Below are 23106 nucleotides of genomic sequence, written 5' to 3' on the forward strand. Positions count from 1 at the left end.
TTACTAATCTCTTTCAACGCCATTAGCTGTAGTTTCTCGCAGCCCTTAGGTGAATTTATAGGCACCATCGAATCAGCACAATCACTCTAAAAACAGTAAGACTAATTATGGCCGTGGTCTAGGATCTGTAACCAGAACATGGAACTGATTCTCTATTACCTACCATTGCTGTTTTCCAGCTCAGTGAAAGATTCGTCATCAAGCAAACGCAAATCAAAATACATACTTAAGTATTTGTGAGTTAAAGGTCAGGTACAAGGTGGGTGAAGAACGTGATTACCCAACATATAGGGGTCCAATAGATGAATAGACTTCTCACAGTTACCAAAACCATCCAAATACATGTTTCTCTGGAGGAACCCAAGGAGGAAAGGTGCACCTTACTTGCAATGAGGCCCACTTCTGAAAACAGCTGCCCAGTTTGACACCAGGGAGTTGTGTGAAGTGGCAAAGGAGGCTGAACTCAGAAGATTTTCAACAGTTTATGTTAGTAATTTCCATATTATTTATGTCTTTCTTATGTATGTGTTTTCATGTACGTCCTTAAAACCAATACAAAATTGAAACCATGAGCCCAGAGTTGGTCAGAGGTCTCAGGATAATGCGTCCCTACAGAAGCCAGTTTCTCTAGTTTATCAATGAGCAGAATTAGCAGGAGGAAGGGAAGCATCAGATTTCCCTTTAATAGAATATCCAAAATTCTGCAGGGAAGTCCCAGACGCAAACAGTCTTGCACTAAAGTGCCCTAGTCTGAGGCATCTTAAGACCGACCATCGAGCCCAGAGGGCAGGTAAAGTGAGTGTCATGAACAATGATGAGCGTTTCATTTCAAAATAGTTCACCAACGAAGGAATCACCAATCTTTACCTCTACCGAAGAAATTCTTCTCTGATGCTCTGCATCTTCCATCAGACCAGCGGTCCCACTAAAAAAAGGTTGGGAAAGTTGCCTCCAGTTTGGGAACTTCTCAGGGTTCTCCCTATGCCCGCAAAGCGTATTTGTTCTCCAACAAAGGACCAAGGCGCTGGTGGGCGCCACGGGTGACGGGAATCCTGGAAATGGACATCCGCCCGCCGCAGGTCGTGGGCCTGTGCTTGTCCGACGGGCTCACACGATCCTCACAAAGCCTGGGAGGCCGGCGCTTTAAGTGCCCCGGTGTTAAGATGAGGACACTGGGGGTTCATAAAAAATATCAGAAAGGTGTTCTTATAGCCCAAAAAGTCACCTCCCCTTTGTACCCTTAACGTGTCCTCTCATTGCCTTGAAAAGCTGCCCGAGACCGGGTGTTTTCCATCCGTGACACGCACAGCGGTGGCGAAGGCGCCCAGGAGGAGGGGCCCCCGCCCGGGTCTCGGGTGGACACGCAGCTCCTCCTCCAGCATCTTAGGGAGAGAAGAGGTGAGAGCAGGGGAGGCTCGGCTGACGCGCAGGTAACAAGAGTCCACGTGCAGGGAACACTGCAGCTGTGCCACACACATTTCCCACCCACCTTAGCTGTCAGCTCCAAAAATATGCACAGTTGACCCTTGAACAAAATGGGTTTATTGGCATGGGTCCGTCCACACGCGACTTCTTTTCAACAGTGAATACATACGGGTCTACAGCATCGGAACCGCAGCTGGTTGCATCCACGGGTGCAGAACCTCGGGTACTTAGACCGGCCAGTGACTATAAGTTATACACATTTTTTGACTGAGCAGAGAATCGGCACCCCAGCCCCTCATTGTTCAAAGGGCAGCTGTATTTGTTGATGTGCGTTCCAACCGACAGAAAAATTAGTCTTTAAAGACAAAAACACTTTTTTTTTGAAATTTTGAATTTTATTTTATTTCTTTTTTATACAGCAGGTTCTTATTGGTTATCCATTTTATACATACTAGTGTATATATGTCAATCCCAATCTCCCAATTCATCCCACCACCTCCCCCCTGCCACTCTCCCCCCCTTGGTGTCCATACGTTTGTTCTCTACATCTGTGTCTCTATTTCTGCCTTGCAAGCCGGTTCATCTGTACCATTTTTCTAGATTCCACATATACGCGTTAACATACGATAATTGTTTTTCTCTTTCTGACTTACTTCACTCTGTATGACAGTCAAAAACACTTTCTGATTCGGGTCTGATTCCCCCAGACCTGCCCCACGCCTGGCACTTGGTGGATTTATTGAATGCAGTTGTGCAAATGAATAGGTGAGTGGCTGAGCCTTGCACTCAGTAATCCATAGGACATTAGGGCCTTTTTAAAACCAACAGCTCCTGTGTCTGATCAACTATTTCAACCAGACTCAAGTAAATGGCGAAATGTAGTGCATTAAACTGCATTTCTCTACCTAAGCCGTGTCATCACCAGGCTTACTTTTCAAAGTTTCCATTGTTAGGGCTCAGGGGCCCAGTACCTAAACCCCAAGGCACCCACACTCTTCTGTCACCAGCATGGGGGGATCAGGGTCATTAAGTCCCGACTGTGTTCTGAGCTTTTGCAGCAATTGAAAAAGTGAATTAAACGTATCGGTAAGTGAGGCGAAGAACGTTTTCTAGGCTGAATGCTGGGGTAAAACTGACGGGAATACGGCTCATCGTGTTGAAGCAACTGAGAAAAACACATGGAGAAGAAATAAAACAACATAAAATATAGCTGGGACTCGCAAATGATAAGCAATTTATTTTCCTTTCACACCATATTGGATCACAGAGAAGAGTGATGTCATTATTTTATTATTTATAACTACTGGGACCTAGCCATCTGAGACTTGGCTGAGGTATCTGGATTTCAGACCATTTGTTTTCTGCTTTTATCATTAATCATTCCTCCAGCCAAACACTGAAGCTATGGAAATGCAGAGATCCCAAACTCCCAGCTGTTGTGAGCATGGAAGACTTACTGCCAAACAGCATGTTTGCTCGTGCAGCCTTTGGGCCAAAGATGGTGTAAACACTTATCACTGTGCAGTCCTAGTGCTGCAAGGAACGTCAGGGGTCATCCAGGCCTCCCTCTCACTTCCCAGGTGAAGAGGGCAGCAGGATGTAGGCGGGGACCAAGAAAGCATGAGCCTTGGCCAGACTCCCCCATCTCTGAAAGGCATGACTTTGGTGAGCAATAAACACGCTCCCAGACTATTTTCTTATTTGCAAAACCCTCACCCTCCTCCTCATAACCATCATGGTACCTCCTTCCTCTTTTTTTTTTTTTTTTTTTTTTTCGGTACGCGGGCCTCTCACTGCTGTGGCCTCTCCCATTGCGGAGCACAGGCTCCGGACGCGCAGGCTCAGTGGCCATGGCTCACAGGCCCAGCCGCTCCGTGGCACGTGGGATCCTCCCGGACCAGGGCACGAACCCGCGTCCCCCGCATCGACAGGTGGACTCCCAACCACTGCGCCACCAGGGAAGCACGGTACCTCCTTTCTGACAGGCGCACTGCCAGGATGGAGACGGTTACACCATACATCACTCTGTTAGAGGCTGGCTCAGCCGCTCAACCTTCACAACACTGAGGCATCCTGTCACTGACATCCAAAGATGGCACGAGTCACTCACCTCAAAAGAGCAAGACTTTGATGGCCGTTTTAACACCACACTGCCAGCATGGCAGCCACTGCCACACGTCGCTACTGGGCACTTGAAACGTGGCTCCTCCAAACTGAGATGTGCTGTAAACGTAAAATACACACTGGACTTGAAGTCAAATTTCTCGCTCGTATTTTATATTGATTGGACATGAAAGTGAGAATATTTTGGTCTATGAGGTTAAATATAATACATATTATTAAAATTAATTGCACCTGTTTCATTTCACGTCTTTTAATGTGGCGGCTAGAAAATCTGAAATTGCACGTGTGGCTCCCACATTGTCTTCCCCTCAGATGGGTCTGTGCTAATTCCCTGCCTGGCCAGCCTCTGGGTCGTGGGGGATTTGCTCTGGATTAGCAGTGCCCACTGTGAGGCAGTGGGCCAGGAGGAAGAGGCGGCTTGTCCAGAGAGCTGAACTCCTGGCCACAGTCTTACTGTTACTGGAATCTTTACATACCAGCAAGAACTCAATCTATAGCCTTTCTTGCCTTTTGTCCTTGAAACCTCTGCTGTCAATCTTCAGGCTTTCCACATGGTATCATTTAAAATGGGCATTCCCAAAGATATGTCTAATCCTAGGACCAATGACATAACTGGTTCTTATGGGTTCAATTGTGTCCCCCCAAAAATTATATGGTCAAGTCCTAACGTCCAGTACTTATGCACGTGACCTTATTTGGAAACAGGGTCTTTGCAGATGTGATCACTTACAGTGAGGCCATGCTGGATTAGAGTGGACCTTAAATCCAATGCCTGGTGTCCTTGTAAGAAGAGGAGTTGCCAAGTAAAGACAGAGACACACAGGAGAGGACTCCATGAGACAGAGACTGAAGTGACGCAAACAAGGGACTCCAAGTATTGGCGGCCACCGTCAGAAGCTGGACGAAGCAATGAAGGATTCTCTCCAGCGTCTCAGAGGGAGCATGGCCCTGTCAACACCTTGATTTTAGACTCTGGCCTCCATAACGGTGAGAGGATGATTTTCTGTTGTTTTAAGCCACCCAGTTTGTGGTATTTTGTGACAGCAGCCCTAGGAAATGAACATATTGACGGGAGAGGGACCCCCATGCAGAGCGAACGCGTTCTCCCATCTAATGAAGAGAGTTCTTTTTGCAGATTCATAACCAAATAACTGTTTTTTGAAAAAGTACACATTTTATTAGCAATTGTAAAACTTAACATCTAAAACAAAACATAAAGAATACATGATGTACAGTTCATTTATAAAAACACAATCTAGTGACCGAAACCTCATCAGTGGTTACCTGGGGCCAGGCGTGGACCACATGGAGATGGACCACTGAGGGCACCAGGAAACTCTGGGGGCTAATGGAAATGTTCTGCACTTGGAATCGGTGGCCAGCTCATGGGTCTGTAAGTGTTTCAAACTTCTTCAAACGGATGCAATTCCTTGTGTGTGTCACTCAGGTTGACAGAAAACAATTAAAAGATGGCATTATAATAAACCTAGATATTATTCCACAAATTTTAAGCCAATGGAATAATCTTTATCCAGATTTGGCATCAGCGAAGTTGAGCAGTCACACCACTTCCACTGGTTCAGCTGCTCAAACTGGGTTCCGTGCCGAGTTGTCATGCCCACAATGTATAAGAGATTTTATCATTTTTAATTTAAGGAAATATTTTGTTCTGTAGACACAGTAAAAGGAATTAAAAGATTAATGTTAACAAAAAACACGTTTTTAACGATTGCATTCAGGTCAGAGTTTCATTTTTAGCATATTTATGGTTATCTTTTTTTTCACCCTTTAAATATTTCACACGACGCATTAAATGATTCCTGTAGGCCACTTAACATTTCTTTTACACTTTCTAAGCATTTTTCCACATTTGATTTTCAGCCATTTGAAAGAGCAGGTGGAAATAAGCAATGCAAACAAACCATCAAATGTAGGAGTCTTTAAAATCTTGGCTAGATAGGTCATATCTATTTAAGATACACTATGGAAAAGAATGAACCACAATACTTCACCCAAAAAAAACTGCTAAAAATCAGAGGCTAATCGTAAATGTTCTTGGCATAGCAATAGATTAAGCAAATGATGTGAAAATATTTTAAATATCATCGGAACTTGATAAAAATTCAATGACCCAAGAGAGTTTCAATTTTCTTGTACCTTGAGATTATGGCATCATCCATCATTAACGTAAAATCCCAGAAAGATTTTGCATCCTTTTGGCTAAAAAGTGACCACATACACAAAAGAGTTACCAGGTAGTGGGCGTGCCTTTGTTGTTGCCAAAAGAATTCTGACCCCTTTCAGACAAAAGAAAAGCTGTCAAAGATGGAAGCATTCTCAAGGGGTTCCACAAGGGCCTGGGGGCTAACTAACCATCGATACATATACATCACCATAATCCAGGAATTCCGGTGAGCACGGAGTTAGAAATACTGTAAAGAGGTTCTTTGAAAAAAATAGAAAACATCTGGATAAAAAGGGTACATTTGGTGACCATCAAGATCAATAATGATATTCTGTACACGCTTCTCTTTGTTTTTTCTTCCACACCCCACCCCTTCATCTTGCAACTAGAGACTGGGAGAAGGTGGGACTTAATTATTACTTGGCAATTGATAGAATGATGGTTTGCCCCATAAATTGTGAGAATTACAGATGACGCACGTCAACATGAAACTTTACCTACTCTATTGTCGTACAAGTCCAATGCTACATAAAATGTATGTCAGCACTATAATACTGTAGTCAGATTTTTAAGATAATTCAGACAAGGTTGAACTCTTTCAAGTAAAACTATGTGTTAGTAATATCATACTGGGTTTTTAAGTGCATTAATTTTTCATTGGCCATGAAACCAGGACTAGTGAAATTCTCAACCCACCCCCGCCTACAGACCACGGGGCAGGAGTGGCCAAATCCTCTGCAGTTTGCAGACGTAAGTACATAGGACCAACCTAACCCAGCTTTGGCTCTGATAAACAGTTATTAACAGACAGGTTACCCACTTCACTCTGCGAACCACACAGACTTTCCTTCAAATGAGTAAGAGCCTTTTTCCAGGATTGTACCTCTGCTGATATTCATTTCACAGGACTTCTGAGCATGGCTAGAGACATCCACCTGTCAGCTTAGAGAATCTGAAGGACAGACCTCTCTCAGTGACCTGCAGTTCTTCAGAATCTAAGCAAAAGGAAATTCTTGGGCTGAACAGAGCTGCTCTGATGCTTTTATCTTAACCCTTCACGGCAAGAAAATAACTCATACTCAGGAGCACAATGATCCTCCCACGCGCAGAGGCTGCCCGACTCTCAGACACTGTATCGTTTCAGATACGTCTAATATCTTTCAAAATAAAAAACAAGATCACAATCGAGATGGTGACAGAAAAGATCGTTGTTTCAGCGTTTGGTGGAGAGAAAAGTAAGCTCAGTCTTCTTTTTTTTATTCCCTCACTGTATGAAGAGTAACAGAACAGGGACCATTAAATGAAATTTCTCTGTCAAGGTCAATGTAGACATGAAAAATGGTCAGGGAAGAGATTCAGCATCTATATGCTGGTGTTGTCCACATGTATGGAGCTCTTAATTCTCCCCTTCCCCCCTCCCAAACCTGCTCTTCCCTCCTTTTATCTTTTATCTCCTTTTGCTTTTATCCATCCTGGTAAATGACCATCTACCTTGTTGCTCAGGCCAAGCCCCTTGAATAAACGCGATCTGAATCACAGTTACTACTATCAAATGTGGCATTTTCTTCCCATCATTAGGTCACTACACTGAGGAAAAATGAAGGTGAACAGTAGTCTTGTCAGAAACTGGCTGGAGATGAAATATAATTGGGAAGAAACATGTGTTCCCTACTTTATTTAGGAAAAGCAACCTCCTTGAAAAGCCGGAGGACACCAGCCAAAGGAGATTGTCCCTGGGGGGTCGCGTGCGCGAACAGAGGGAGCTGCCGCCCCTCCCCCCAGCCCCTCCTCGGGGCTAGATATCATTTAAGAAGAGGGATCTCTCTGTTGAGTAATTGTCACAACAAGGCCAATTAGCCCGTGCCTGTCTTGCAGAGAAGCAGGATGCATCAATATAATTGTGAGCGAACAGTCTTATTGTTTTAAATGGAAAGAGAGTAGTTTCCAGGAATTCCTAACGTCCCATGGTGCTGGTTATTAATTATGCACACCTGGCTAGTTCCACATATAACTCACCCAGTGTGGTGGATTACCAACAAAAAAGATGGTTCCAGGGGCTTCCCTGGTGGCACAGTGGTTGGGGGTCCGCCTGCCGATGCAGGGGACACGGGCTCGTGCCCTGGCTCGGGAAGATCCCACGTGCCGCGGAGCGGCTGGGCCCGTGAGCCACGGCTGCTGAGCCTGCGCGTCCGGAGCCTGTGCTCCTCAACGGGAGAGGCCACGACAGTGAGAGGCCCGCGTACCTCAAAAAAAAAAAAAAAATGCCTCAAGACAAGCACTTCTGAAATAGCAGAGTAAGGACCATCAAAAGTCCACTTCTTCATAAAAGTAAGGAGAACACCAGCAAAAAGGGTCAAAGTCAACTTTTTCGGGACTCTAGAAATTAATCAAAGGGTTGTAGCTATCCAAGGAGCATTTATTCAGTAGGAACAGCAAACTCTGTGACGTTTTAACTTGACCTATTCCTAGTTCCCTCTCTCCAGCTCAACAAGAGCCTTGAAACAGAATCACCTCACAACTGTTTCTTGGTAGTTGTGAAAACTACAGCTTAGCACCCACTGGAGAAGGCAGAAAGGGTCTGGAGCTCCCCAAAACTCATACCCAGAAATCTGTCATTATCTGACTGTTCTGGCAGCTCTGCAAAAAGCTCCATTCTCAAGACTTCTCTTTGTCTGACCTGACTCGGAGCTCACTCTGTATAAACAGCCCTATCTCTGGGCATTTGTCAAAAACAATCAGTGGCAATTGTTTAACATCACAGCTGCCTGGTGTGGCAACACTAACTGGGACTAACAAGAGGCTGGCCAAAAAATCTTTACATTTTAAGTTCTAGTTTTAAGAAAACACTAGGGAATGAGACATCTATAGTGGGCTTTGTAAAGCTCTGACATATCCCTGAGAATCTAGAATGCCACATACATGTGCAGAGCTGTGTGCATGCCCAGGAAAGACCTGAGAAGACCCTAAACCCTCACCTCTTTCTGACCTTGAGGCTCTGGTCAGGAAGTGAAGGTTACAGCAGAGTTGTAAATTCCCTGCTGGAGTATTAAAGGTATACCCAATGCACATATGAAGCCCCTCAGAAAAGGCTGGGGATTTATTGAATCAAGGTGTTTAAGAGAATCTCTGTCCAAGTAGTAGCTGAACACTAAACTCAACAAACTCCAAGGTGGATAAACTCAAAGAGTTATGCACCTAGACACATCATAATTGAACTATCAAAAGGCAAAGAGAGAATCTTAAAAGTGTAAGAAAAAAGCAACTCCTCATGTACAAAGTAACCTGTGCTACCTCAATGGGATCAGAAATAGTTTCTTTTGCCATATTTTTTTTCTGTAAAAGGGAAATATGTTTCCACTGTTCATTTTCCTTCTGGTTTCCACTACTCAGTTCAGAAGGCTCAGTAGACATTCTTTTTTTTTTTTTTTAACATCTTTATTGGAGTATAATTGCTTTACAATGGTGTGTTAGTTTCTACCTTATAACAAAGTGAATCAGTTATACATATACATATGTTCCCATATCTCTTCCCTCTGCGTCTCCCTCCCTCCCACGCTCCCATCCCACCCCTTTAGGTGGTCACAAAGCACCGAGCTGATCTCCCTATGCCATGAGGCTGCTTCCCACTAGCTATCTATTTTACGTTTGGTAGTTTATATATGTCCATGCCACTCTCTCACTTTGTCACAGCTTACCCTTCTCCCTCCCCATATCCTCAAGTCCATTCTCTAGTAGGTCTGTGTCTTTATTCCCATCTTACCCCTAGGTTCTTCACGACCTTTTTTTTTTTTTCCTTAGATTCCATATATATGTGTTAGCATACGGTATTTGTTTTTCTCTTTCTGACTTACTTCACTGTGTAGGACAGACTCTAGGTCCATCCACCTCACTACAAATAACTCAATTTCGTTTCTTTTTATGGCTGAGTAATATTCCATTGTATATATGTGCCACACCTTCTTTATCCATTCATCCGATGATGGACACTTAGGTTGCTTCCATCTCCTGGCTATTGTAAATAGAGCTGCAATGAACATTTTGGTACATGACTCTTTTTGAATTATGGTTTTCTCAGGGTATTTCTTAAACTCTCCTCTTTTGCTTACTTTCTCACTTTTTCTTGTATACCCCAAGAGGTTCTGACACACTGTCATGCAGACCAACCTCTAAAGCATTCTAAGCATAAATATAAGAAGTTGACACTGTCGAACCTGCTGCCAATGACTGTAACTATTTTATCAATATTTATTACAGAAAATACGTTTACATTCTTAACACGAACATGCCCAGTATCTTGGAGATGAAGATATTTAAGTCTCTAATTGTGAAAATTTAACCTTGTTGACAGCACATGATCTTTTTCACCAAAATGCAAAGGTAAACAGTCTACGACTTCTTTAAATATGACCAGAATGCAAACAAAATACATATAACAGCTATATGTGTACTGAGCAAAACAATCCCCAAACTCTGAACAGAGTGATTTGAAAGCATACATTGTTTGCTAAAATTAAAATCTTTGCTAAAGAAAACTGTTAAATCTTTGCACTTAGCCACGTGGGTATTTTCTCATAAAAATAAGCAAATAGAATTTAAAATCCATTTCCCAGGTGGCCTTGGTATTTTTTTTTCTTTTCGTTTGGATTTAATCATTCATTAGGTAACATATTTTCATACTTTGAACCTCACATACAAGAGGTTCTAGGTACCTCTTTGTGAGAACTTCCAAGTTGCATAAAAATAAAACCATACCTTCCAATGCACATTCCAAGAAAAAAAAGTCATTAGGGGAAATGTGCACAGGTTATTCCAAACGCTTCTGGTTTTCTGAACAATCTCTGTGAGACTTAATCATAAAGAACCACATTTCACCCTTTTAAATGTTTACTAAAAAGAAATATCACCAAGAAAAGGAATCAGAACAATATGGAATCCACTGGAAAACCCTCATCTTTAGCTTTTGAGGAAACCCTAGTGCTTGGGGTCTCAGCTTCACCCCAGACATGATTTTCTTGCTGTTAAACTGTCCATATGTGAGATGGAAGCACCATGATGGAAGAAAGATTGACTTCAAGTGGATATAAGGGTGACTTTTTAAATTTATTGATTTCCACTCCCAGACCATCCGAAAAAACATAAAAAAGCCGGTTGGAGGAAAAACTTCCTAAAGCTGTGATCTGGCCACATCCTACTCCCAGTTCTCACAAGAGCTGGTATTTCTGTAAAGTCCGGATTCCGGGCGATTTTCTGGGCCACAATCTCTGTCATGTTGAGAGTCCAGGATCTACAGCATTAGATAAAAACTAATCACAACGCTTCCAGGCAGCAGTCTGCTGCCAGGTAGGCGCTGACGCAGAAAACAACCTTGAAAATTGATTTTGAAATTAGTTCAGGGTTAGTGATCACCTTATTTCAGTTGATCTGAAGAGGCCCCTTTCTGTCCCTCCTGCCCCCTCTCCACCTTCTCCGCTCCCAACCCCCAGCTCCTATCCTTAAATGTGCTGAGATGCTTTGGCATTGCTTGAATCTGAATTTTTTTGTTTGACTAATACTGAATTAACCCCTAAGGGAGCGATTCAGTATTACATACTGATACGTAATCCATCCCCCAGAAACCAGATGACTCTAAAATTAGGCCCCAAATGTGGGTATCATCTAGATGCAATATTTTAAATGAAGCAGTATTTATGTATCCATTAAAATAAAAAGAATCTATCTTACACCAGAATATTACTACGACTTCTAGAGAGTTTAATTTCATTTGTCACCCAATAATTCCATACTAAGGCAGATTAAGTATTTTAGTGGATCTGGAACTAAAAAAGTAAATTTGAAAGGAAGAAAGAAAAGCATGAGTCCAAGTCCTGCCCTGTTATCTATAAGCCGCAGGTCACATGTGCCTTTGGGCCTACTAACTAACCCCTATGGTGACCTCATGGTACAATGTCTGCTGTAAACACCGTGATCTCTGGATTTGCTCCCATCTCTAATATCATGCTTCTCATTTTACAGAAGACACCATATCCAGTGAATGCTCAAGACTGTTGGGTCAATAAAGGGTGACATCTGGACTAGACTGGAGGTTCTTACCCCGAATCCATCCTTTTCCCACAATAACATGCACCAGACACTGGAACAGAGGGCTCAGGCAAAAAGAATGAGAAATGCAGTTCTAAATTCCTTTTCACGCACCAAAACATGTTATAAGAATGGAACCAGATCAAAATTGATGGGTTCTCCACCAGAAATGTATTAATTAACTGAAAAAAATCTAAAGACAAGATGGAGATGGTTTCCATTTGATTACAATGTCCTCCGTAAGGTGTAACAAATGCTACGGTCAAGTCCAACAATAAATCAAGAAACCATAAATATGGTGAAATAATAGCATTCCTTTCTCCTTCCACATATGCCAACACTGTATTCCTAATTAACAGATGGTGAAGAACTGGTATGATTTTAACTAGACCTTGACAATCCTGAAATCTTTGTTGCCATCTTTGTTCTGGCAGTCAAGAAGCTTAACAGTTAACCCTCCTAAGAGTCAAATCTGGCAATAATATTAGCAGAAGTTCTGGGTAGAATAATCTGTTTGTCGTCCCTCATTTAATGGAAAAAAGGCAACCACCAAAATGAAATAACAGTATAGTTAACTTTTTTGTGTGCCTCACATGTATCCAGCAATAAACATTACCACTTTCAACTACCCCAACAACCTATGAGCTAGGCATTATTATTAGCCCCAATTTATGGATGAGACACAGACCTAGTTCACACACTTGTGTAGTCTGACTTGGAAGCCCATTCTCTTCATCACCAAAAATGCACCATTCCCTGGGGTTCTACTGTCTATTTCTGACATGTATGTGTATGTATATGTATATATAAAGTAGATGTATTTGTGTGTGGATTTATATATAATATGTATAATAATTATGTCTTAATTCACTTTCAAATAGGAATCATTAGTTACAGATAACTATGTAAATACGTATAATTTTCAGGATGGCTGAGTCACTCTGGAATGCCAGATATGGGTGATGTTCTATGAAAAAGGGAAGATCTGGGTCCCGTGACAATGTCCATTAAATCTCATCAACCACACCCCTCCACTTCCAGCTTTACATTTAGCCTTAATCATTGTTTTAAAACTTTATGTCTGGCCACCAAAATATGAAATCCATTCATCTTAATATTCTACTAGCATTACCTCTTCAGTATAATGAGAAAAAACGGCTTAATTTCATTTTTATTTGCCTTATAATCCTTTCTAGCTTCAGACTGTTGCTCTTCACAACCATGGCTGATATTTTGTTTTCATGGTATTTGTTGTTCTTTGTGTTCTCCCTGAGTCACCTGTTTTTGAGATGCTTGTCCCCAGGATGGCTGTGCAGGGGGTCCTTGTTTGTCAGGTATCTGTTTTTGAGATGCTTGTCCCCAGGCTGGATGTGTTGTCAGGTATCTGTTCTTGGGATGCTTCTCCCCAGGATGGCTGTGCAGGGGGTCCTTGTTTGTCAGGTATCTGTTCTTGGGATGCTTGTCCCAGGGATGGCTGTTCAAATGATTCTTGCTTCTCAGGTATCTGTCCATCAGATGACTGTCCCAAGTATGACTGTTTCATCAATTCTTGTTTGTCAAGTTTTACTTCCGGTTGTCTTGGCGATGACTCTTCCTGTGATTGCTGTCCCACTGGTGGTTCTCTTTGGTCTTCTATTTTTACTGGGCTGTCTAGTAGTACAGGTGTATTTTTTTCCTCTAGAATATCATATGGTTCTTTTTGTTTTCAGTAAACAAAATAAACCAAAATCACCAATAAACATAGTAGTCATCTAAACCAGGTGAAATCAATCATAAAGTGACAAGCATTGCTACTGTATCATTGATTTCAAAATGACAGTAATAATATTAATAAAATAGTTTTCACATAGGATATTACACTTACGATGTGCTTTTACTTGTCTTATCACTTTTACTCTCATTTAGAAATACAGTCCATTCGTTGTTTACATATTTAAAAACCACTGGAAACTTTTTCTATGAGTCACTGAGATAGGGAAGGCACTTTTATTAAAATAAAAAAGAATCAGTGCAAGAGAATCCAGAGCCACTGTTTTCCAGAAGAGGCACCAACAAGATGAAGAACAACCCATCAAGTGCAGGAAGATTATCGTGTACTTATGAACCTTCCACCAGCCAAACCATGTTCGCCAATGCCAACATGATTCCTACAGAGATAAATGCCATTTGTTGTAGGAAATCAGAGGATACTCCTAAAAACTGAAAACACCGCTGTCTGAAACAACACATGGAAAGACATCCTCAGCTGGAGCTTCACAGAACCTGAGAGAAGGTTCTTCCCTTCACTCCAAATCTGCTCTTCCTCTTGTTCTCAGGAGTAACACCAGACCCCAATCCAGAAACCCCGGCTCCAATTTCCTCCTCATCTCTCACATCCTTTTTGTGGCTAAGTCTGGTCAATTGAGTCTACTTCCAGAAAACTGTCTCTCCCTACGCAGCCCCACTGCCATGGTCCCGACGCCACCATCTAATAGGTGGAATGGCGGGTGCACATATCGCTCTTACCTCTCCCTTCCCCGTCCCGCTGTCAGAATGATGATTTTAAAACGTAAGTTTGATCACATCACCTCCCTGCTTTAACATTATCTACAGGATAAAGACCAGACCTTTAGAGTGACACACAAGGGCGTGGCAGCGATGACAAGCAGACCAAGACTGTGCCCCCTGCCCTAGTGTCGAGCTGCCAGACAGCTCCCAGCCAACTAGCACCCAGGCAGGGCCAAATGTCTCACCAGACCACAGGGCTGTGAATGTGAAGTCCTCCTCTGGGCTGAGCTGGTAAGTGTCTGATGGAACCTCCTGTCTCTCCTCTCCTCTGGAAGATGGCAGCATCACAAAGGATCCAGATCCCTGAGTCACCGCTGGGAGGGGAGACACCCAGGACAGCCTCCACCCCGAAGCAGCCTTTGTGTGGTCGAGAAATAAACATTTATTGTGTCGAGTCAATGAGACTTGGGGTGGACACCTTTACTACAACTTGGCCTCACCTCCTGTCACTGATACAGCAGACCTTGGGCGCCAAGCCTCATCTGTGTCTCCATCTTCCCCTCGCACTGTTCCCTGACACCCTCTTTTTGTTCCAGCCTCACCCCCCAACGTGCCATCACTCTTCCACACATTTGCACATGCAGACCCCTTGCCCCGCATCCCCTCTCAGCACTGCCTCCTTGGCAAACTCCTCCCGAGTTGTGAAGGCACGAGTCATTTGAGCAACCCTTTCCTTCGTAACACCTTCTATCATTCCCTGCAGCCTCTCTCCTGGCCCCGGACACTCAGCCATTCTCTCTTCGGGACATTTCCAGGGTATCCAATACAAACCTCTGTCCGTTTATACACCTGGGTCCCAGCCCCGATAGAAACAAGCTTCTTGAGAACAACAAAGCTGAGTCTAACTCATATGTATTCTCTCCACAATCAAGGCCGAGCTCAGAGTCGGCAGCTCCATACCATTTTGTTTCATTTTTAAAGAACGGTAAAATGACACTTGAGTGTCATACCTACTTTCAGAAAAATCTTGGACAAATCACCTTCCCTTCCTGGGTTTCAGTTATTTCTTTCTCGAAAAATACGGGTGAAAGTGTGGATCTTCAGAAATGTAGGATTATGGCGAACTGAAAAAACGGATGCACAGCTGTCCCACGCTGTCTGCGGGTACTGGTTCCAGGAGCCCCACGGATAGCAAGTGCCTTATATAAAATAACGTAGTGTTTGCATACAGCCTAGGCACATTCTCCTGTAAACTTGAGATCACCTCTAGACTACTTACGATACCTAAGACAATGTAAATGCTACGTGAACAGCTGTAGATACAGTTAGATCCTACGTGAATAGTCATCTGCACATGGCACATTAAAGTTTCTCTTTTTGGAAATTTCTGGAATGTCTTTTCAAATATTGTTGATCCGCCGTCGGTTGAAGCCATCAATACAGAAGGCAACCTGGGCACGTGGTATGACACTTATTATTATCACAAAAAGTTTAAAGAGCCCAAAAAGGGGATTATAGAAGAAAAACTGAGAACTGTCACAAGGTATTATACGATTATATGAAAATGAAAGGCCGAGATGGTGAGAGGCCAAAGAGGGGTTGAAACTGCCCTTTGCAAACCCCCAGGAAGATCTGAAGCTGCTCACCGCTCACGTGCCGGCCTAGCGCCCCCTACAGGCTCCCTCCACACGCAGGCTGACCCTCTGCTTAGTCTGTCTCGCCTACTAGACCTCGAGCTGCTTGAGGGCAGGGGCTGTGTCTTACTCATCTTTGTTTCCCAAGCACCCAGCTCAGCCTGGCACGTGGAAGGTACTCAGAAAATGTCCGATAAATGAAACAAAGGGAATAAATAATAAATGGACCAGCAGTCCCTAGTCCCACACATAAAGCATCCCTAAAGACATACAAAATTAGACTGCAAAATTAAAAATGGTATTAAGATATTAAAGTGTGTTTATATGAATAATAGATCACCCTACTATTTAATATAAAATTGCATTAAACACTAATATAAAATAATATATTGCTGCATTGGTATGTAATAAAGTGTATTTCAAACATCCCTGAGTTCACTTTGCCTTTTAAATGCAATGGCCGATGAGACGTCTCTGGCATTGTATACTTGTTCTGTATTGTTTCCTTTCAGAACTGAACCCATAATCCAATAAGCCCCTAAATATGGCTAAAAATGTGTCACTTCAAGGCACCTAAGAATTACCATATTTGTCTGAAGTCTCCTGTCTGAAACGTGCACCTTCTTACCCCAAGTTCAAGGGTTTTTTTTTCTCTTCTCCCCTTTTTTCTTACAAAATGCTAATAAAGACAAATGCAGTAAAATCTTAAAATACTTGTATAGTTGAACAATGTAAATTCTGCCTGGACTGAACTGCTGGCTGACGGACAGTGCCACCTGTGCCGAGTAAAAGCCTTCCTTTGTCAACCCACCTAAAAACCGTGCCACACAAGAGGGTTTGCAGAGGTCAGGGCACAGTTATGAAAGGGTAAGCTTTTGTTCAAAGCCAGACAGTCCGCGTAGCCATCTGCCCCCAAAATGGAAGTTCCGGTGGTGGCCCAGTGGAGGCGCTGCACACGTTTTCGGGGGTAACTGACAAGGACAAAGTGAGCACAGCAGGCGTGTGCCTGTCTCACACACACCCCATAAACGGTCACGATAACTGCTCTCTTACCGGGAAACGGAACCACTTTCTTATTCTTGCTGAGGTTCTTGAGAGATGCTAACAAAAAGGAAAGAAAAACCCAGATATTAACATTAATACACTGACCAAAGGGTTTACATACCATGAGATTGTGATGTGAGATCTACAGCTAAAAGAATTAGCAGAATGTCAGCACGTTGAGGAGTGCAGACAGCATTTAGGGCCATTTTGGTAAAAGTATGGTCCTGCATTTCTTACACAGGAAGTCAGGCCAACGTTATACCAGTTAGTGTCTGAGATTATGGGGCAACAGAATTTTGATCTTCTTGTTTTTCTTCCTCTAAGAAAAAAAAGCATATTTTAGTTAAGTTTTTTTTAAAACTCCTCCCTCATTCAATTTCCCAGTGCGAAGTCGGGGGAATATTGTGGCATTTCCTTTGCTGCATGACAAGGTTTAATAGGTAACAGGGGCTCTCCGGTTTGACCAGCAAACTGTAAAGTGCAGGTGTTGGGTGTACCCCACCAACAACCAGAAAATGTTGCTCAGTTTCCATGGCAGCTGCTCGTCAAAAACCTCAACAGTAAAGAGCAGTGAAAATATAATATTCAGCCTACAATGAAAACTACTAAACCTAGAAATGTGTAATTTACATCAGTACTTGCAAGATACAAGGCACTAGTACACACAAGCACAACATAAATAAATGCAATAAAACTTCTGCAGATCCACCCATTTCACCTCTTATCTGACAATTCTGCTTTGATTTCAGGTATTTTAAAGCTTGTGGGAGTCTCTGCCGATTCACCAACATGGCATGAAAATAGCTGTTCTATTGCAGATATATGCTCCTAAGCACATGTGTGTGTCGTTTCCACTGACATAATTAACACAGAAATACTTTTGTTAAAATGCACTTCAGTTAAAACGAACCCAGGAGCCAAATAACTAGACTGAAGCTGTTCTGAAGACCCGTTATGTTGGCAAGTGAGACGAAAAGGACGAGCAAGAGAAGCTGGGGGGCGGGGGGCTGCCAGTCACAGAAGAAGAAACGCGAGAAGCTGTTAGCAGTTGAGTTGATTGGAGAGATTCGACTGCCAGCAGCAGCAGCTGGAGGAATCTGAAAGCTGGAGCGGAGGAAAAACCAACAAGAACTCACAGTTTCAGGAGAAGACTGGTTTTGATGACAATCGTGGGAGGTCAGAAGCCACCAAGAATCACAACAGCTGGATGACGTCAGAAGAACCCCTGCCTTTGCCCATTTTACAGTATAATGTGATTTGAGCATATTGTTGAGTACTGTGCTCAATACTTGCTTTGAAACCTCGTCCTCACTGTCACTCACTTTTGTGGCTGCCAGAATCTACGGCAGTCGCTAGTTACGAATTAAGACGTCAGGCTCAAATCCGTGAAAATAAATCCAGTGTTTGGGTTCAAGGTGTAATTACTTTATGAAAGTCAGAAACCCAAAGTTAGATAGCATTTAGTTTTTGTATTTGGTAACAATTACGTAGGCATCTGATTTCTCTGTGAGCTAGGCGTGTTTTTAGATAAATCAGCAAAGACGTTTACCAAGTCCTTTTAGGGGATTACATATCAAATCAAAAAGTCGTTTGAATTCACAAAATCTTTGACAGTGGTTTGAAGATCCCAACCGGAGTCCTAGAATCACAGATTAACCTAATGAGTTCTCCTGCAACCAGTATAGTTTTTTTATTCTTAAAATAATTCTAATTTTCTGCATTCAAATGTGCTGCTCATCATAGAAAATTTGGAAAATAGAGAATAGCACCTCCCGAAATGGAAATAAATTTAAGTCACAGACCCACCACTTGCTGTAAGTTGTAACCTAAATGAAGTCTGGAGTATAAAACCAGCATTTATCTCTGATTTTATAGCCTCAAGATAAACTCCTAGATGTAGATTGCTGGTTCGGAGTTATGCGTACTTCAAAGTGCCCTACAGGAGAGGTTACCCAAGCCACACCCGCCTGAGGACACCATCTCCCCAGTAGCCCTCTTGAGCGAAGGCTGCTCACTCACTCTTCATGTGCTTGGAAGTGGGCATTTCCAGGCTTTATCCCTTCCTCAGCCCTAAAACCCCTCAGCCTCCCTACCGCCCTCTCCCTGTCCTTGGAGTAGCCACGCCCTCCTCTTCTGGGCCACCCAAACTCGTGGTTCCCGTGTCTCCCTCTGCCATAACCCCTGTCATCATCCTGGGGGAGCTCAGTGGCCACCTTCCAATCATGGCTTCTCATCCAAGGATACTGTACTCTACCCACTCCCATGATCACACCCTAGACGTTGTCCTTACCAAGAATGCTAACCCCTCTCAGCTTCACCCTCCAGTCCTTACAGCCCTCTCCCTTTAATGCCCCAACTCCGATTCCTCTACCTGGTCACCACCCGCCCCGCCCCACCAACCCTGCCGCCATCCCTCTGGCCCTCTCCCACCTTGTGCATGCTTCCTTCCTCATCCCACCCAGAGATTACGGTCCATCACCGGACTCATTCCTTTGATTCATGATCACTAACTTCCCAGGATCCCTTAGCTTTACAGCATAACCCTAATACAATCCCTGGGTCCATTCAGTAGCTCACTCTTCCAAGCAGCTGTCTCATGACCTTTCTCTTCAAAACTCTACTCCCTCCCTCTGCATTCACAGCTGATGACCTTGTGTCTATGTGTGAAGACGGAAGCGATCAGACAGACCTCCCACAGGCTCCCGCCCCTGCACTTCTCAAGCCACCAGCATCTGTATCCATACACTCTGTTACTTTGCACATCACTCTGGATAGACTGTCCTATTTCTAAACTGTACACTGATTTCACGTCTCTTACCTACCCAAGCACATCCTCCTGGCAATTATCCCTTCTCTCTCCTGCACCAGCAGTGTGTTCCCCTTTAGATCAGGACAAACGTGCTGGAACACCCACTACCTTTAAAAAAGGGATCCAACCTTGACCACGTGTCCACCTCTACCTACTGCCCCAGTCGGTGCTGCCCTTTCCAGCCTGAACACCCAGGAAGTGTTGCCTGTGCTGGACATCTCCATTTCCACTCCTCCCATTTTTTGGATTAACTCCTATCCGGCTTCGAGGTCATCTTTCTATAGGAATAATCTATTGTTAATGCTGCAAATGACTTCCATGTTATCAAACCCAAGGGTCAGTCGATCAGAAAAATTTAACTTGATTGAGTTCTATTACTGCTCAAATATTACTCCTTGGAAGACTTGGAGCCATAGTTTTTTAAGCTGAAAGGCCCTTAAGAGGTTGGTCAATAAACTGTATTCCCACTGTGTTCCCTGGAGCCCTCCTCAGAGATGTCTCGGGAGACCGGTGGGAGAACGGTCAGCAAGAAGCAAAGGGAAGAGGCTGAATTTGTGGATTTCAACCCGCCCACATCCTCTTCCACCAAACAGTTCCTTTTTTCTCTTTCCACCTGGGGAAAAAGAAGTTCTGGTGCTTCTTTTACCTTTTTATTTTAAAACAATTTTAGATTTACAGGAATGTTGCAAAGATAGTACAGAGAGTTCCAAAATACTGTTCACCCAGATTCCCCTGCTGTGAACATCTTACATAACAATGGTACATTTGTAAAAACTGAAATTAACATTCGGACAATACTATTTAACTGACTTATCTGGATTTCACTAGTTTTTCCACTAATGTCCTTTTTCTGCTCCAGGATCCAATTCAAGATAGCACCTTGCACTTATTCATATTCTCTCCTAATCTCCTCCAAACTGTGACAGTTTCTCAGTCTTTATTTCTCATGACTTGACACTTCTGAAGAGTGCTGGTTGGGTATTTTGTAGAATGTCCCCCAATTCGGGTGTAGCTGATACTTTCTCATTTTGGACTGGAGTTATGGATTTGGAGGAGTAACTCCAGAGCCCTCTCACTGCATCATACCAAGAGGTATATTATATCAACATCACTTTATCACTGGTGATAGGAACCTTGATCACTTGGGTAGGTGGTGCCTGTCAGCTTTCTCTACTATAAAGTTTTCTGATGTCTTCTTTCAAAGACTGAAAACCAATGACCTTGTGCTTACATTTTATTTTGCACATGAAGAAATAAGATTCAGATAAGGCTTCAAATAAGTCATGTTCACAGTCACACTGTGTATTAACATTAGTGGGACTAGAATTCCAAAAGAAGAAAAATTGTAAAGGAGAGATTGGCTACTGGGTCTTTAAGGTTCTTCCCTAGTCTAAATTTCAATCATGTTGTAAGCTATTTACCCTTCTATTATTCATATCGATAAAAACATATCAGAGACTCATTTGAAAGAAATGAGAACTCACTATGCTACAGGTACTATTCCTATAAAATTTGCCCAGAAATGCAACAAAAGTATATGGTAAAAGCTGATAAGATGTGTTCTTGGACCATTCAATGTTGGCAGATGTTTCAAGCTGAACACTTATTTAGCACAGAGTAACAGTAAGATGTCAACTAGAGGACGAGCCAAAATCAGGTGAACAGGAATCCCCTGGTGGCGCAATGGTTAAAAATCCGCCTGCCAACGCAGGAGATTGGGCTCAAGGCCTGGTCTGGGAAGATCCCACATGCCGTGGAGCAACTAAGCCCGTGCGCTACAACTACTGAGCCTGTGCTCTAGAGCCCACGAGCCACAACTACTGAAGCCCACGTGCCACAACTACTGAAGCCCACGTGCCACAACTACTGAAGCCCACGTGCCACAACTACTGAAGCCCACGCACCTAGAGCCCGTGCTCCACAACGAAGAGTAGCCCCCGCTCGCCACAACTAGAGAAAGCCTGTGCGTAGCAACAACGACCCAATGCAGCCAAAAATAAATAAATAAAATAAATATTTTTTTAAAAAAATCAGGTGAACAGAAATGGCTGGAAATTAAAGTAGGGCAGTGATGAAGGTGCAGCACACACGGAGAAGGGCCCTCCCCCAGCCAAGATTCCACTACACAACACAGTAAAACAGATGTGGAGGACCTGGGATGTTTCAAAAGAGCAAAGTGGAGAACAAAGAATTACCTTGATCTGTATACAGTTCTAGAGTTTTCAACAGACTTTCAGATTACTTTTCTCATCTAGCATCACAACATGTGCTGTCGAATCTGAAGATGAGAGAAATAACGTTCAGAGAGGTGAAATGACTAGCTTTGGACACCACAGATAACGGGGCGAGGCTGGTACGTGTCCCTAGAGCCCTGGGTCTACTACACTGTCCACGGCACACATGGGTAAGTTAAACTGTTATGGGTGAGTTAAACTATGAGTTAAACTAATAGTTAAACTATTAGTTTAACTATTATAAATAGTTAAACTATTAAGGTTCATTTCAATGCTTGGTTCCTCCTTTTTGCTTCTTTTCGATTCTAAAATATTTTTAAAACAATTTTTAAGTAATTATATATTAGCATCTTCCCAGCAATTTTAATTTATCCTATGACAGCTTCTCCAGGACCGTTTTGGAGGAGGGCTGTGTACAAACAGGAGAAAGCCCACACCCTCTCTGGCTACCAGGAAGGCAAAGGAAATGACCCCTCTTCATGCACCCTAGGAATACAGCACGTCGTCTTCAACCTTTAAAGAGGAAAGCTGCGGTATAAATCTAACTTGTTTTATAATCACTAAGAAACAATGTTTATAAAACTCAAAAGGTCATTTAATCAGGCTAAGATTGTTTAGCCCAAAAGACTGGAGAGGCACTTCATATAGATCAAATGCTACACAGGAAATGAGTTAGCTCCACTAGCACAAGAAAGAGAGAGAGGTTTCAGATGATCATAAACAACTTGTGTTTCAGTAGTAAGGAAATAATCCAAGGGAAAAAAAGTACGTGAACACTTTTCTCTAGAATTATTTGGAACTCATTCTGTCTAAAGGCAAAGACTCTGGATTCAAAACTCAAACAACCTCCAGCAAATTAAAGTCAGTCCCACCATCAGCCCGAGTGACCACTGAGCTCTCGTCCCCATGGCTGCTATCCCCAAGGTGGACCTCCCGGACTCTCTGCCCAGCCTCAGCACGGGCGACAGTACAGAGGGACGGGCAGCTCTCCGCTCCCACTAATCAGATAACGGGAAGAGCAGACCCCCACGTGGGTTTCACAGATTCAGCGCGACTCAGAGCCTACGGGAGCATCTGACTCCACCA

General features: G+C 43.1%; 1 protein-coding gene across 1 annotated transcript in view; it reads right to left on the reverse strand.

The window, feature by feature from the left end:
* Positions 1-1253: 1253 nt before the first annotated feature.
* DCDC2C (doublecortin domain containing 2C) overlaps positions 1254-23106 on the reverse strand; it is a 109882-nt gene continuing 88029 nt past the window's right edge. Inside the window, 1 exon segment of the mRNA XM_029231639.1 lies at positions 1254-1382. Within this exon segment, the coding sequence (XP_029087472.1) occupies positions 1254-1382 (129 nt within the window).

This window comes from Monodon monoceros, unplaced genomic scaffold (genome assembly GCF_005190385.1).
Source record: "Monodon monoceros isolate NGI ecotype Baffin Bay Population unplaced genomic scaffold, NGI_Narwhal_1 Super_Scaffold_19, whole genome shotgun sequence".
NCBI classification, from domain to species: domain Eukaryota; kingdom Metazoa; phylum Chordata; class Mammalia; order Artiodactyla; family Monodontidae; genus Monodon; species Monodon monoceros.